At 38.9% G+C, this 15,954-nt stretch overlaps 2 protein-coding genes across 3 annotated transcripts; both read right to left on the reverse strand.

Annotated features, from left to right (window-relative positions):
• Positions 1 to 355: 355 nt before the first annotated feature.
• LOC104952749 (transcription factor AP-4-like) lies at positions 356 to 8,674 on the reverse strand. Its single transcript, XM_010779623.1, has 7 exons — positions 8,329 to 8,674; positions 6,150 to 6,315; positions 5,902 to 6,000; positions 5,120 to 5,290; positions 4,036 to 4,188; positions 3,691 to 3,861; positions 356 to 3,114 (listed from the first exon to the last, which is right to left on the reverse strand). Exons 1-7 carry the CDS (start codon positions 8,415 to 8,417, stop codon positions 2,959 to 2,961), a joined length of 1,005 nt encoding a protein of 334 aa, XP_010777925.1. The 5' UTR covers positions 8,418 to 8,674; the 3' UTR covers positions 356 to 2,958.
• Positions 8,675 to 10,649: 1,975 nt separating this feature from the next.
• On the reverse strand, positions 10,650 to 15,640 carry mvb12a (multivesicular body subunit 12A). 2 transcript variants are annotated; one of them, XM_010779624.1, is made up of 10 exons: positions 15,520 to 15,640; positions 14,040 to 14,129; positions 13,513 to 13,596; positions 13,277 to 13,376; positions 12,822 to 12,951; positions 12,498 to 12,638; positions 12,052 to 12,161; positions 11,897 to 11,955; positions 11,694 to 11,759; positions 10,650 to 11,600 (listed from the first exon to the last, which is right to left on the reverse strand). In XM_010779624.1, the coding sequence occupies exons 2-10, from the start codon at positions 14,127 to 14,129 to the stop codon at positions 11,514 to 11,516; spliced, it is 867 nt and encodes a 288-aa protein (XP_010777926.1). In that variant the 5' UTR covers positions 15,520 to 15,640; the 3' UTR covers positions 10,650 to 11,513. The 2 variants fall into 2 exon arrangements, with proteins under 2 accessions (XP_010777926.1, XP_010777927.1); XM_010779625.1 differs by lacking the exon at positions 11,897 to 11,955 and having other exon boundaries at positions 11,507 to 11,600.
• Positions 15,641 to 15,954: the final 314 nt, after the last annotated feature.

A 15,954-nucleotide genomic window follows, 5' to 3' on the forward strand; every position in this document is an offset into this window, starting at 1 on the left:
TCTCTGCTTATGTATACAGATTTTAACTTCTAATTGTCGATAGCATCCAAGATTGAATTCATTGCTTTCTACACCAATGCTCAGTCACACAAAGGTATGCTTTTTCTTTGGTTTATGAACATTTCTCAGTGAAAGATCTCTAGTAATTGTTTGTATACTAAAAGGAGATTAATATGAGGCCTGTGCGCCAGCTGTGTTTATCACAAATGTGAACTCCAGGCTGCAGACTTCTTTCTGCTGCTGCCAAGTGACTCACTCAATGTGGCCCCCTAGTGGATATAGGAGGTTTATACCATTCAGGATTGAAGTAAAGCAGAGGAAGCAAAAAGGGTGTAATAAAAAAAGTACAAATTTATTTTTTTTCAACTTTACAAAGGCCTGTTTACCCAAGTTTTTTTTATAAACAAAATATAACCGCTTCTCATCGACCTGGACTGATGGGAAAAATAAAAATCACAAAAATATAAAAAATGCTTGTCACCAAAAATGTAAAACTGGACAAGAAAGACAAAAAATAGACAGAAAAGCAGAGCACAAAAAACAGCTGCCGAGTTGAGTCACAGCATGGAGTTTACAAAGAAATAAAAAAAAAAGTCTTCCTCATCATTGATTCAGGCAGTACAGAACAGCAAGTGCTTCATATCAAATATCTCAAATTCCACCAAAAGACAGCAGTGCTGCAACACAATGTACAGGAACATTTGGGGGAAGTGTTCAGTTGAACAATCACGAACCTCAGATTAAAATCAGCATGTGGCTTAACATTAACCAGCAAAACACCAAACCCTTAAACAAAGTTTCACAAACAAAGCATGAGAATATCCCACCATGTTTGGCATGAGAAATACCAGCTACTCTAACCAGAAATAAAACTGATGTAAGTTAATAGTGTCCCCAAATCTATCAAGTCAACAGAGTTTCACAATGAATTAATCAGTCATGTGTTCATGAAAGAAAAGGAAACCTTTAAAAAAAAGAAAAGTAAGCCTGCTTTAGACCAGAGAAAACAGCAATTAGTAACATGCATTCAATTGGCAACAGAACATATAAGAGATCAAAAGACGGATACAAATCCAAATAAAAAGGAATGTTTACAGCATCAAGTCAGCGTATCAAATCGAGTATGAGAGGAGGGAGGCTCCAAGCAGGGATTTCCAGTCAAATTCCCAAGAAATATAAGCAACATAACATGAGGCGGACAGACCTGGTGCATTTTAGAGAGAGGAGATCTGAAAATCTATTCAGTGCTTTTCTTTAGAGTGTTGCACTTTGTGTGGCTTCTGGAAACATCACTATCAGCTTGCTTAGTTTTCAAACTACCCAGGCTGATCCTAAAGCTTTTTGGGTTCATTAAGATGTGACCTGCCTATTTTTGAAGCTATTTTCCATTTATGTTATCAAATATCACAATGAAATCACATACAAATCTGCCATCACCCCCCTGCACCACAACTCAATAAGCTATTCCAAGATGTGGAAATGACGCATATCATTTTCTGCTAAAATTCACATACTTAATAAACGTTATTCTCTTGTGAAGTTAGATGGCGAAAAGCACCTTGCGAGTAGTGACTACATTCTTTCATACAAGCATGTCCCGTTTCATACATACTGTATACTGTAGGTGTAATGTACACACCTATCAACGGTGCATAGATAACTTCACCTCACGTATTAATGACACCAACAAACATACTGAAGATGGAATTGCATAAATACCAAAACACTAGTGCATAGTCACTGAAAGCATCAAACCAAGACTAGTCAATAGACTGGAAGTCTTTGGAGGAAAACCGGAAGCCTTCATGCAAAGAGAGCATGAGAATCTATTCAATCTGTTTCAGATTTCAGCCAAATTATCAAATGGCGCATTTCATAAGAATCAGTCACTGTGTGAATTACTTTTCCTGCTATGAACCAACATTTGGTTCGTATTTTTGTTTTATTCATTTATTACATTAGGGGTGCAACAACCACCACCAGTATAAGAAAAAAATAATGGGGCTGGCTTTAGTGGATTTCATTTTAAATCTCATTTAAAATCAGACTCTTAGAATTCATCTCAGGCATCCGGTTTTCTGTGAAAGCCCGACAAGCCTCCGACTTTGTGTTGTTAATCTCAATAAAACAAAGTGTTCACTTTCGACATTCAGTAACCCTGACAGAAAATAAAAAAAGGTTAACAAAAACATGTTTAAACATAAAAAACTAAAGGACGATATAAATTGTTCAACAGCTTATTTTAAGGGCTTATTTAGATATTAAAAACACAACCTTTTTCAAGTAAATTCAGACATAATTCCATTCCACATATATCCTCAAATTAACTTTGCAATTAAATTTTGAATTAGAACTTTTAATTTAGAAATGCCTTCTGTTGTAGTTTAAAGTTGGGTTTTGTGGCCGCTGGCGCTAGAATATATCCTAGCAAACATAGAAAAAAACGAACTAATTAAGACTGGGAAAGAAATACCTGCAACTCCATATCCCTTTTAAGAATCGAGAGCTGCTTTCTTCTGTGTTGTTACATTCAAATCTCCACCCTGAAAGCTCCGTCAATTTGTAGCAGAGATAATACTGTGCCAGTGGCGACAGTTAATTTTGATGCTGCGCCTGCATGGAGCGCACATTAGCGCACGTGAAGGACGGACTGATGCTGGTAGCTTTTTACACGAGGAGACGTTTTCAAGTAGCCACAGACCGGCTCTGACATTGAAAACCCGCCTTTTAGAAATCCCACAGGACCACCTCTACACGCTGACCACCCTAAGTATTCAATCTTCTTCTTTTCTTTTTTTTTTTTACAGTACAAGACTGACACAGAGCTTAACCACTGGATTTAGGAGTTTGGATAATGCCAAAGAAAGATTTTTTTTTAAAAGTAGTCGAGCTCCTGGAGGGAATCTTACAGTGAGTAGGTATTTTTAAGTGTTTGTGTGTGAGAGTTCATGGGGTGGATCAGTTCATTGAGCAGTCCTCGCCCTCCGTGTCCGTGTCTGTGTCCGAGCAGGCGGTGTCCATGGCGATGTGGGCGGGGCTAACGATGACAGCTCGTCTCTGCTCCTCTTCCGCGCTCGCTCTCCTTTCCTGAGCGCGCTCAATGTGCTGGATAGCCTGAAGAAGAGGGAAACAATATCCAGTCTCTGTCTCGTTACTGAGTCTTATCTTAGGGTTTTTAAATACCAACAGTAAAGAAAAAAACTGTTGCAACACCTGATAATAAAGAATGTTTGAATGGATTGGTAACAGAGCTTTCTTTGTTAAAAAATTAATTACAGATGCAATAATATTTGTATTTTTTCCCCTTCAGTGTAATGTCCTGAGAGAATTTGAGTTCTTTCTATAAAACAGCTACGCGTTGAATATGTCCTTGGCTTTTATTATGAAAGGTAAAGAACGGGAGGTAAGAATCTGTTTTGCGCTGCCTTTGTGATGATTCAAGGAAGTTATAACCTCAAAGCCTTTATGTTGTCCAATCGTAAGAATTTCATAACCCCCAGCTACACTACTACCATATGTTGCTTTTTCACTGCTTATGAATGTACTCAAAACAACAGTTGGAAGAAATGTATTATGAACAATGAAGAGGGCCTGGTGTGCAAAGGCCTTTGGGGTGAACACAATAACATTCACTATAAGCTGTTAACATAAGAGTATGAAAAATATAAACAAAGTGAAACGCACTCCTACCTGCACAATAGTGTCCAGGTTCTGTCTGGACGTAGACACAGTGCTGGGGTGGACTGACGGGCTCATGGTCACCACGGTGACATGATGATGGGGTTGCTGGGTTAGTGTTGGGGCCGGGACGATGACCGTGGGGTGGTGGGTCGGGGCGGGGGGAGTGGGGGGAGCCAGCACCTGGAGGACGGACAGAAAATGAACAAAATGTTACTACATCTGAGACGGTCACTGTTGAGCTCTGCATGACGTAGTTTAAAACACTCTCACTCCAGCAGTTTGTGAATTGCAAAGTGGATGCCTCAGTGTGTGTGTGTGTGTGTGTGTGTGTGTGTGTGTGTGTGTGTCTCTGACCTGTGGACTGTGTGGTCGTCTGTCGGCTGCGTGGATCTGCTGCAGCCTGAGCAGCGTCTGGGTCTGGATGAGCGCCTGCTCCTCCTCCTCCTCCACCTGCTGAGTGATCACCTTCAGACGGTCCGGCAGCAGCTGTGTGTTCAGAGCGCGCACCTGCACACACACGTTAATTATATTAACAACAAGAAATTATAGCAATGAATTATATCTATCATTTACACTAAAACCCTTTAACTAACAGACAATACAATACAGTTGAATAATAACATTATATATGGTAAAAACGAAAGTACAATATACAATACTTTGGCATTGTGCGATATTGTTATAACCCTGACACTTATCATAAAAGTCATTCATCAAATATACTGGATTCCCCAGATGTAATTAAACTCTTTGGAAATATCTCAACCCTGCACCCCCCCTACTGTTTGCTTTCCTCTCTCGCTGCCCATTAGTTTCTGTTTGTCTTCCCCACCTGTCCCCATTGCATCAACCTGCTGTTCAGGTGGATCCAGGATGCGAGCTGTCAATAATGGTCTGTCTACACCTCCAGCCACCTTTCTGTTAAAGTAGCTGATAATCATGTCAAGGACCCAGATACTGATGATACTTGTGAAATGGAAATATTGGTCCGTGTGCGTTGATAGTTAATGTTCACTGTGACAGGATATTGTAAAGCCTGGAGATGTGACCTCACTCGTAGTAGTAAGAGAACCCATCTCAAGGTAGCAATATTGGTGACATTTTCTAGCATTCACAACTTTTTTTAATCAAGTTTTGTAAAGCATTTAAAGTTATTATATTTATTTTGTAAAGCAGATGTATCAATTAGCACAGGAACAGCATCAGTCAACTAACACGGAAATATCCCAAGCATAAAATAGATAAAAGAGAAATAGATTAAAATTAAATGCCTGACGATAAAACACCTTCTGTTGCATTCCTGAAGTACATTTTCAGGAAAGGTTTTAAAATACTTTTTAGCCTCATTATACAGAATATACAGCAAACTTGTTTTTCTCGAGGTGATTGACAATCAAGTTAAGACCCATTCAAGTCACGTCTGCTCTTTTTGTCTCACCTGCTCGTCCAGCTGCATGCGAGCCGAGCGCTCCTTGTCCAGTTGCTGCCGCAGCTCTAACATCTCCCTCCTCACCTCCTCCACCTTCTCCTCCTCCAGCGTGTCTGGAGACCCGATCCCTTCATCTTTCTCCTCGGCTCGCCTCCTCTTGGGCGATGAGCCGCTGAACTCCTGGAGAAGAAATGCAGATATTAAGTTAAATATGTAAAGTATGTTAATGGGGGATGCTTTAAAATCTAATTAACAGTCAGTCTGCACAGCTTGAGGTGTTTCCACTCTATTTAAAACGACACATGGTGCTTGTGCACAAATGGACCAAGCAGCCATTTGAGCTAATGGGCTGTTGGGCAAGAAAACCAACCGGACAGGGGACCCAACAGCAGGGTAAACAAAACAAACAGGTCAACACACATTTTGTTACATGGCTGCATATAGATTGAGCAAGTACTTTTTCCTTTGCCCACTTTTCCAAGCTGTGCAAATATGGAACACCAAGTTATATTAATGTGCAGAATACACATTTTTTTTAAAGAAAAGTATTTAGCTCCATGTATCTTTAACTTCATTGTTTGGCTGTAATTCTTGTGAACGAGTATACTACCAGACAACAATAATAGAATTAAAGGTCAAATTAAAAGTGATGAAAGTTCAAGGTGTTAATATAATTTAAAAGGGAAACGTAAGGCGAACTGAAAGATAGCAAACCAGTTTGAGATGGTTGAGTGTTAGGAGTAATGTAAAGTATGAAAGATGTATAACAATTTAACAATTTAGGATGTTACCTGGATGTAGCGTTTGAGCTGGTTGTTCTGAGCCAGGAGCGTGGTCTTTTCCTGCTCCAAGGCAAAGATGTAGTCTGAAGTCTGCTGCAGGATGGCCGCCTGAAAAAAAGTAAACATGAACAACACAGTGCATGGGCAACACTGAAATGTCAAAGATTTTCTCTTCTGTAAAGCAGTCAAAAAGACTGGCAATCATTTAGAGCTTGATCGTGCTGTGTCATGAGCTACAGTTTGTGCGCTGTCTGCACCTTGCTAAGTTTCTCTCCGTCTGTGTGGGGCAGGAGTGTTTTGAGGGACTGGAAGCCAGCGTTAATGCTCTGCATGCGCCGGCGTTCGTTGCTGTTGGCGATCTCACGGCGGATTCTTCTCTCCTGGTCCTGAGCCGTCTCCGGACTGAGGGGGATGTTGGCAAGGCTGAGGTAGCAGGGTCAAAGAGAGAGACGATCATTAGTCTGTCCATTCGGGCTTTGTGCCCAATGAGCAAGGTCTAAAACATAATGGTTTTTATTGTCTACCACTGTGGCACTGGCAGGCAGTAATTTTTTTGTGAAAAACGTTTGAACTCTGTCGTCAGCTCTTCTCGGACACACATTTGATCATTCTTATTCAGTTTTAGGGGAGTTTTAAGACATGTGCACATCAACTTACAACAACTGTTCTTGGTCATATAAACATAAATCAGCAATATAACCAGCAATCAGCGGATCTCTGTCTCCGTAAACCTTTAACCTTGAGCCCTAACTAGGCTTTATTCTCGACATCACCACATTCCTCAGTCGAACTGACTAGAGATCTTTGAGTTTGGCTGAACTCGGTGCTCCTTCACCCCACGAGGTTGGGTGTTATGGTAGCAAAACCTTCTCGGTCTTGTTTACTCAGGGGGAGAACTACGCCAAGCATTAGGTCTAAAAATGACCATGGTGCCAAGAAAACAGCAAGAACCCAAAGAACCATATCTGAGATGTTTACAAAAATAAAAGAGGTCAGACAGAGGACAAAGGCGCACATGGCCATATTTCTACAAAAGATTATTGGTGATGTGCAACCCTGTCTAATGTTCAGATCCAAACCTAGAAAAAGGTGTTGTTTATTTTGAAAGACCCAAGTTAAAACTTCTCATTATGAAGGTAGCAGACTGATAAAGCTTATCAATATTGAAGGCTTAATTTGGTCTATTGGGATTCAAGTGTTTATCTCTCTTAAATTATGTATTGTCTTTAAGAAAATATATTGAGGTCCACTGGCACTTCCAAATATAACAATGTGCAAAGTGCGATGAAACTGAAAACTTCCGAATAAAAGCAGTCAGGTGTAAAGGTCAAAGCCAGATTGCAGTACATTATTACCAACTAATATATATAAATGTGCTTATACTCATTTCCATTAGTAAGGCTTCCTTGGCGCACATATTTACTCCTGTCTGTTGACACACATCTGTCAGATCTCCGCCCAGACAACAACATGTTTACAACACATTTTTTAACGTTAACAGTTAAAATCAGCTGGTCTCAGCTGTAGGTGCAAGGGAGCTGCGGACCACCAACATGGCCGCCGGAGGGCGCGTCTGGCAGTCTCGAGGCAGCCGCCTGAAATGTGACTCCTCCAGCAGCAGCAGCAGCAGCAGCAGCTGCAGGCCCCCTGGCATCATGGAGAACAATGCTTTGTACCGTTAGCACAAAGCTAGTACCTACTCTCCACTCTGCAGCTGAAGGATGCATATTTTTGGTGGCAGTAACACTTTAAAGAAGCCATGTCTCGGCTAAACAAGCTAGAACATATGATACAAATTAGAAAAACGAGTGCGTTGGGATTGAATACGAGTGCGTTGTGATTGCTAACTAGCTAGCCAAGCTAAGCTAATTTTAGCTCACGACACAACGATGGCTGCTGCGCGGAGCATTATTCAACTACGCACATAATAAAGCCGAACCGCACACACATGCAATAATAACAACTACCAATGCATTTTACATATAATAAATGCGGTGATAATCGTAAAGGGTTTGGGGAACTTTGTCGTTAAAACGTGTGTTTTGGTGTATAGCAGCGAAGCGGCGGGGAACACGTAAACTACCACGTGGTTCGTGTTCAACTGGAAGCAAATGTAGATTTCATGTCTTTGATTTACATATTTCTGAGTTGAACGATCAGAAACATATCCTTTATGTTATGACATGTTATTATTCCGGCCAATGTAATAACATCAGTTTAAAAAATCCGAAATATCCTCTCCAACAACAACAGCAGCTGGCCAGCGAGCTGCTAGTTTCTATAACCATGCTCCTGCTGGCAAGACATCGCAGCGAGGCTAACAGCTAGCATGCTAACTGGAGTCAGGCTGCATCACGCACGCATACACCACAGCGACACGAGGGAGGATTTGTGCAAGCAGCGCCGTATCAACAACATTTTTTTTTATCTACACACCTGCAGAGACCGCCAATTACATCCTTCTCCGTCTTCTTGAAGTGCTGTAAGGACGGGATCTTGTCGGTCGGCATCATGAAGTATTCCATGCTTTCAAAGACTCCTTCTGTACTCCGTGTTTTCTGTTTCTTTTTCTTCCTCCACTGCTGTCCTGGTTAAAATATTAGGATGTACGTTCTTGGCACAAAGCTCTCTCTGAACTCCTCAATGGCGCATATCTAAAATACCGCTTCAAAATCTTCCAATCTGACGAATACTCTTAGAAAAATAAAAAGTAAGTTCAAGCTGTGTTGCTTCCCACAGCTGATGGGGTTCCCTCCAATGTGTGTGTGTGCGGCTTCTTGCCTCCGCCTACTACGTGTGTCTGTGTGTTAGTCTGATGCCTCCGCCTACTACGTGTGTGTGTGTGTGCAGCTGATCTGTGTGAGGCGGGAAACAGCTGGTTGGAATCAGAGCCCGTTTTCCGGAAAGCAGAACAAACAGAGCAGAAAGACAGCGTGGATGTACAAAGAGAGGCACTGTGTGGCTGCAGTGCTTCAAAAACATCAGACAGAGAAGGAAAGCTGGCAGTGATCAAATATAATAATAATAACATCTGTGTAATAGCAAATGTAGAACTAGATTAGAACTAACAAACATCAGTTAACAAGATAGTCTGTTAGACAACCTATTCTTTAAATAGTTTGCTACAGTAAGTTATCTAAATGTTTGACTTTAATTATGTGATTATTTAGAATTTACTGTACTGCAATACACTGTTTGCTTTTAAATGAGCAAATAATAATTAATTAAAAATCCATATATATTTGTTTTTAAGTTGGTTACTGACTGGACACAATTAGAAAAACAGGCTTGCCATGTCATTATTATTATTATATTTATTTGCAAATATGTTCAGTAATTCTGAAAACTATTGAGAAGAAACTGAAATGATTGTGCCGATGGTAACCCCCCCCCCCCCCCCTGGCTCCTATAGTTTAAGTTTGGTCTGAATTGAGATTTGAAATGAGCCCTTCTGTCACATTCCGTCTTTATATTTTTAATGTTTCTTTGTCATTTAAACTAGGACGTTTTACAGTTGTTTTACAAAATGTAAAACACACAATATGTTTAAAGCATCAAGACATCAGCCAATTAAACAACTTTCTGCAACAAAGATAATAATACCGTTTTATAATATAATCCTAGGCACTACCAAGTGTCAAAAAACTTGTTAAATTACTCATCACATAGGCCTACATATTACACAGTCTATGATTTAAACACACATTAGAGAAATATTATGCACAACTAATTTATGGATATAGCACATGTCATGTAAGTAATTTCTTGTTTATGTTATTATTACATATTTAATCCCTTTGATTATTTGAGAGCAATAATTGCAGGCACCACTTTAAAATTAGGTAATTTGTGATACATGTGTAATTTTAAAGAAAACGTTTAAATTGATTGATTAATTCTTTACTAAAAAACTATGAAAGATTCCAGCTGGCAGGTTACATAACTGTTCACTGTGCAGGGAGACCGATGTAAAAGGTTATGTATACATACCATATCCAGCATAGTACAGCAGGGGGCAGTAATGCATTATAACTGCTGCTGGATGGGAAGGAGAATGAAGCATTTCCATGTAAAGTCTCTAAAAAGCAGTGAACATGTAAAACTACGTTCTGAATAGATACAAAAATAACCCTAGGATATAATAAAATGGTACATTTTGGATATAATGAAAACAATTAAGAAAATGAATCAGGAGTTGACAATACAAATCGAAATGTTCGGATGTTAACGATTAATTGCCAAGTTAAAAATAGCAAACCAAATTAAAAAAATGTTTAATGAAGAGACTCAACCAATTTAATATGAATCAAATGTGTGTCTGTAATCTGCAAGACAAGATTTGTCACGGATTTAAAACCCCAGGAATGACTCCAATTCTTTCTTTTTTTTGGAACCAAATTGCAACTAATCTTTATCTACTGTCACTTTTCACATTGAACATGTGCTCTTTTATTAAATAAACTAAATGCTTTCATTTTAAGTTGTGAGTTTAGTGTTTTTGACCCTAAGAAACACTGATGCACTAATCAATAACAATACTCCACAGCTCCTCTCTCTGCTCCAGAGGATTTAATAAAAAAAAATATCCCAATGCCCCCCCCCCCCCTAAACCTAGGGGAAACACTGATGTGCATATGGTAGCAGTAACTTTACTGTATTTACCCACCTTATCGATTCAAATGTTTAAAGTTTTAAATTCCCCTAAATGCAGAGTGGTTTGTTGTTAACTGTATATTTAAAAAATACAAACATGTTACTTTTTGATGTTTCTTAAGTTTTTATTATTTACCATGCAATCTTGCTATACAGACCATAACAAAACAAAACTTTATATATTGTACAATGAAAAGATAAATATTTGGTCTTCGTTCCACCTTATAGATACAACAACAACAAAACATTTTCAAACCTATCTTGTTTAAATATGACAAACACAAAGCTAAATATACAACCTTCCTCCATGAACCCTAAAATAGGATATATTATTTTGCAGGGGGAATAAAACAAACGTGTAGTTGAAGGCTACTCTTCATACACTTAATCCTACATTAAGATATTGTAGTGTCTAGTGAGTTCAGTTAAACGTCTCCAGCAAAATGCTTCCATCATTGCTCAACACAGCTCTGCTTAAAAAAACCTCTTAATGGCCCAAATGGATAAGGATGAGTAGCATTGAAGGAGATTAGATACATCTGCAACGGCAAGTGCGTGTTTTTGACAACTACTCATTTGGAAATTGAGCATATAAAGTCAGACTGCAGATTAGTAGGCCCAAAACAGTAGATTTATACATTACATCTTTAACACTTTAACAGTGTAAAGCCATTTCAAGACAAACATATGTACAAGTATAAATCCATTCAGAAAAGCTTGGAATTCTTGAAGATGGTAACAACGGGGTAAACACTTTACATGATAGGAAATAAAAAGGAATGCAAAGTCAGACAAGATCTCCGGAGCATGATTGTCAGTCTCATGTATACATCTCCCTTTAGACAATCTGATAATTGAACGTTATGATAAATCATGTAGCTGGATGTTGCATGTCACACTGGATACATTTGGACAGAGCAAAAATATGTTGTCTGATATTTTTGATTTGTCAAAGCTTAAACTGAGTATCACTGAGCTGATGGGACGCCTTCTGCTGGCACTGATGGTCGGATCCTCTTGGCAGCAGATTCCTCCACTGCAAAAGTGTAGTTATACTGGAAAAAAGAAAAAGGGAGTATATATTTGAGGGGGAAATGCCATGTTGTTAATGTAAGCGTTACAGAAATTGAGCATCAATGTGACCCTACCTCGTTTTTAATGTCTTGGAGAGACTTTATACGAATGTTGTTCAATTGGGAATTCAGTTGAAGTGCCTGAGAGAGATATATTTCAAAGTTAAGGATATGTGTTTAAATCAAATGCTTGAGGCAAAAGGAAAAAACAAGAGATAATGTGAGGCAGAAAACAGCTGTAAATCACATCCATTTGTTGTTGAAAAAGTCAGACATACTGTGCTGTTTGCCTGGATATCAAACTTTGGGTGAAGGCTAAAGGGAACTCCATCTAGAGCTGCAGATGGAGTGGAGATGGGGAACAGTTAGGTGTAAGGCTGCCTGCAGTGAGGAATTGGAAGAAGTTTACTGTGATTTAGTAGAGCTTGAGTACCTGTGAGTCCCGGGATGCTGCCGTCAGCAGATTTGTCCCCAGTATCTTTGTTATGGAGGCTGTGGCGTCTCTGGCTCAATTTGTTATTCGGCAGTGGAGGAGGAGGGTTGCTGTGCAGAAAGATAAATAGGTGTTCATGTCAATAGTAAAATATTTCCAGAATACAAACTGTAGAGCAGCCTGCAGAAAATGCAGGCTGCACTTGCATTTTCATAAGAACTTCAAAATATTTTTATGAAGAGAAGTAAAATGTGTATGTTTATCTCATTGTCTTCAAAGTAAAAAAAAAACGTTTTCCAGTCATTATTGTTATTTTAATGGCTGTATTAAAAAAACATGTGCACCAGAAAAGCCAAGATTTCCCCTAATAAACAATGAAAAATAAAAATAAATTACCAAAATATTGATTATTTTCTCTATATTAGATATCAAATCAAGAACAGTACCTGGGTCTGAGGGGCAGGGGAGCGACCGGCTGATCAATTGAGAGTTGGCGGAGGTCCAGGCTCACACTGCGGGGCTTAGCTTGGGGCATGGGGTTGGAGAAATGTCCCTTTCTGCACCACAGCACGTAGCCATGGACATCTCTGGAGAAAAGGCACATGTGACACATAAAAAGCGTTAATACAAATTGAGTCCAATTTGTCTTTAAATGACTAATTTCTGACAACAGACCACCGTCCGACTCACATCTCAGGTCTACAATCCTAATAGAGGATTTCTAACTGAACAAATACACATCCCATGTGTGTGTATGTGAAACTACTAACCCCACATATGTGTAATGCTGCAACATCATTTTGCTTTTGGCAGTCACTTTGATATCCAACACAGCTGTGTCCACACTGCCCACCGGGACCATGCGTATACACACACGCTTCTTCTTCCAAACTGAGGCCTCTGGAAACACACACACAAATAAATACAGAGACTGTCCATCAGACTGTAAGGGAAATCAGTAGTGAATAAATAAGACATAGAGAACAGAGAGGCAAACTTTTCTGGAGTTTATTCCGTCAAATAGAAATTTGAACTTGCTAACGGCCAGAATATGTGATTTATTTTTCATGTCTAAGACAAATCAGAACAGTTGGGAAGAAAAGGAAAACCAGAATTGGTGAAACAAACATTTTCATTGTTTCGAGGGCTGAAAATGAAATGAATTCATTATGAAGGGTCAGAAGTCCCTTACAACAGAACAGAATGTAAGTGTGTATGTACTCACTCGCTTCAAGGTGTTCTGCTATGAAGCAATAACCGTGAGGAATAGAGTCCTTGTCTGAAATAAGCCGAATGTCCGACACTACCATCCCACCTTTCAAGTCCTAAAGAAAGAGAGTGGGGAGGGGGGAGGGGGGAGGGAGAACTTAGGGTTGTTTGGAAACAAACATGCATGATGTAATGTGGTAATGAAAACAAACAATGGGTTATTAAGTGGGGAAGTGTATCTTTTTATGTTACCTTGCTGTAACAGAGGTAATATCCAGATTTCATCGCAAAGCTGCGTGTAAAGTTTGCTGTAGCGCCGTCTTCTGTGATGCTGATCTGCAGAGGGACAGAGAGATTTGGGAGGAAAATGGGTACATTTAGATTTTCATACTACATCTGACCCAAGATTGACTCAGTAATGAGACTTTACCATTCTCATGATTTTTGTACTAAGCAGGCAGTTGAGAAAAATCGGTATTTTGTAAAGTCAACACGATCCACACATAGCTTAAAGTCAACAATATTTCCGTATTCTAACAACATTCGGTAAGTTGGAAAGGATGGCAGTAGAAAACTGTATCTGTTGTTATTTTAAATGGTGCCTTTTGTGATCAGCTATCAATCTATGAAAATCTCCATATTTGAGAGGCTAAAAACTACGATTTTCAAATTACATATTACTTCATCAAAAACATTGATTATCAAAAAGCTTGTTTTTATGTTGGTTGACTAATTACTAGTTGACCATTTGCTGCAGATCTTATAATAAGTATATATACCAGAGTGAAATCTTTGGGGCAGGTGCTGCTGTTGGAGGTCCACGCTACTGCTGCGACCGGCCGGACGGCACCGTGCTCCATAAGAGACATCTGAGGACGAGGGAACGAAAATAAGTACAGAAAACAAGGAAGGCTCGGAAAGAGATGACAACTATATGAGTGCTTTAGTGGTGGAGACTAGCACTTTTAAATCCTGTTAGTCCTGTTATTTGACTGAGACAATAAACATTTCATTTCTACATTACATATGTATTTCTTGTCTGTGTGTCATAGTCTGCTTTCTTTGTGATTGCTATTGTGAAACCAAATATTTAGCTCTGTCCATGTCACGAAAGGCGTCAGACTCTCAGTCAGGCTAAGAATTCACGTTATTCCCTAAACTGCATTGTTATAAAACAGAAAGATCCTATTCAGCCTGAATAGTTGTGTTATCTCTCCATGTGCAAGGACAGAAAGAAGCTATTCACTGCAAGAATGTGTCCCAACTACAGCAGGGAGGAGGCACTTCATCCCCTGCATTTCTCTATTTATAACATTATATTAGATACAAAAAATGTTTTGCCAAACACCCCGGTGCTGGGAGAAAGTAAGGGTTCATATGGATGAAATCCTTTTCCAAGTGATATGTTATTTATATTAAAATGATGATACACATCAGGAAACAGGTAAAAGTGTTTTTTTCGTGCAAATAAAAACAATTATTTGAATTTTCTTCTACATTCAGTGGTATTGGTAAATGATGGAGTCTCTTTCAGGTACGTCAAAATATCTGATGGTTTACTACACACATCTCGCCTAGTTTGTCTAATGGTAGCATAAATATTATCTTGTTGCATACCCTTAGAGTACATATTGCTTGTGTCTATGAAGTAAAGAGATTGAACCTACACAAAATATAATATTTGACTTGATTATCAAATGCCTATTAACTGACAATTCTCTTTAGTTTTCACAAGAAACAACTCATGATAAAGCCTAAAATAAGTAGGTAAGAGATGTGCAATTGAAATGAACAAAATGTACAAATACCAATAATAATTATATCTTTAAAGTGTAAAATGTAAGCGAGGACAGATGTGGAAATGTTTAGTTTTTTTTTTAATAATGCTTCACTTACCAATAATTTCTTACGTAATACTTATTGTGCGAACTCTATTTTGGTATCAGGGTGGGAAATTTGCTTTGACAGTTTAATTGCTTTACTAGCAACTGGGACATTGACGTTATCACTCCTATATCTTGCTCTTAGTAATTCAAGTGTATTGTAATAGAGTTTTGGATAGGAAGACATGAGTTAAACAAAGACAAGACGTTTTTTGAGGCATATTGCAAGTGCTTAGCTTTAAATGACAAACCGAGTTTACCTTAAAATAGCAGCGTCTGTTCCATTGACAAAAACTTCGCTGCTTCTCGTTCAAAATTAGCTTATCTCCTTTTGTTTCGGGAGTCTATTAATAAAAACATGAAAATACAAACTTACTCTGTCTTTGTGTCCAGTTCTGCCTTTTCGAGGTCAAACGGTTCAGCAGGAAAACAACTTTTGGGTTAAGAGCCTGAATTTCTCGGTCTTCTTCGTGAAAGCAGGAAGTAGCGAATCCATTATGACTCCAACTCCCATCAAACCACGGGGCGTGACATCAGCATTACATGCATACTCCATTCTGAACGCAAGAGGGCACTATTGCATCAGGGTTGTCCAATTATATACCAGGAATTACACATACGTTGTTATTGCTATTTGCGTGAAACCGATATATTTAATATGCTGTAGTTCGGTTTTCGTGTACCCACATGACAAAGAAATAGCTTAACATTTAGCCTATTTTTCGCTTGTTCACACCATGCATCATGTTTCAAGGTACATTTCAGTTGAAATACAACAAAATAAGAGGGTTACATCTCTTTGTTACATGTG

The sequence above is a fragment of the Notothenia coriiceps genome, unplaced genomic scaffold (genome assembly GCF_000735185.1).
Source record: "Notothenia coriiceps isolate Sejong01 unplaced genomic scaffold, NC01 NC01_scaffold00020476, whole genome shotgun sequence".
NCBI classification, from domain to species: domain Eukaryota; kingdom Metazoa; phylum Chordata; class Actinopteri; order Perciformes; family Nototheniidae; genus Notothenia; species Notothenia coriiceps.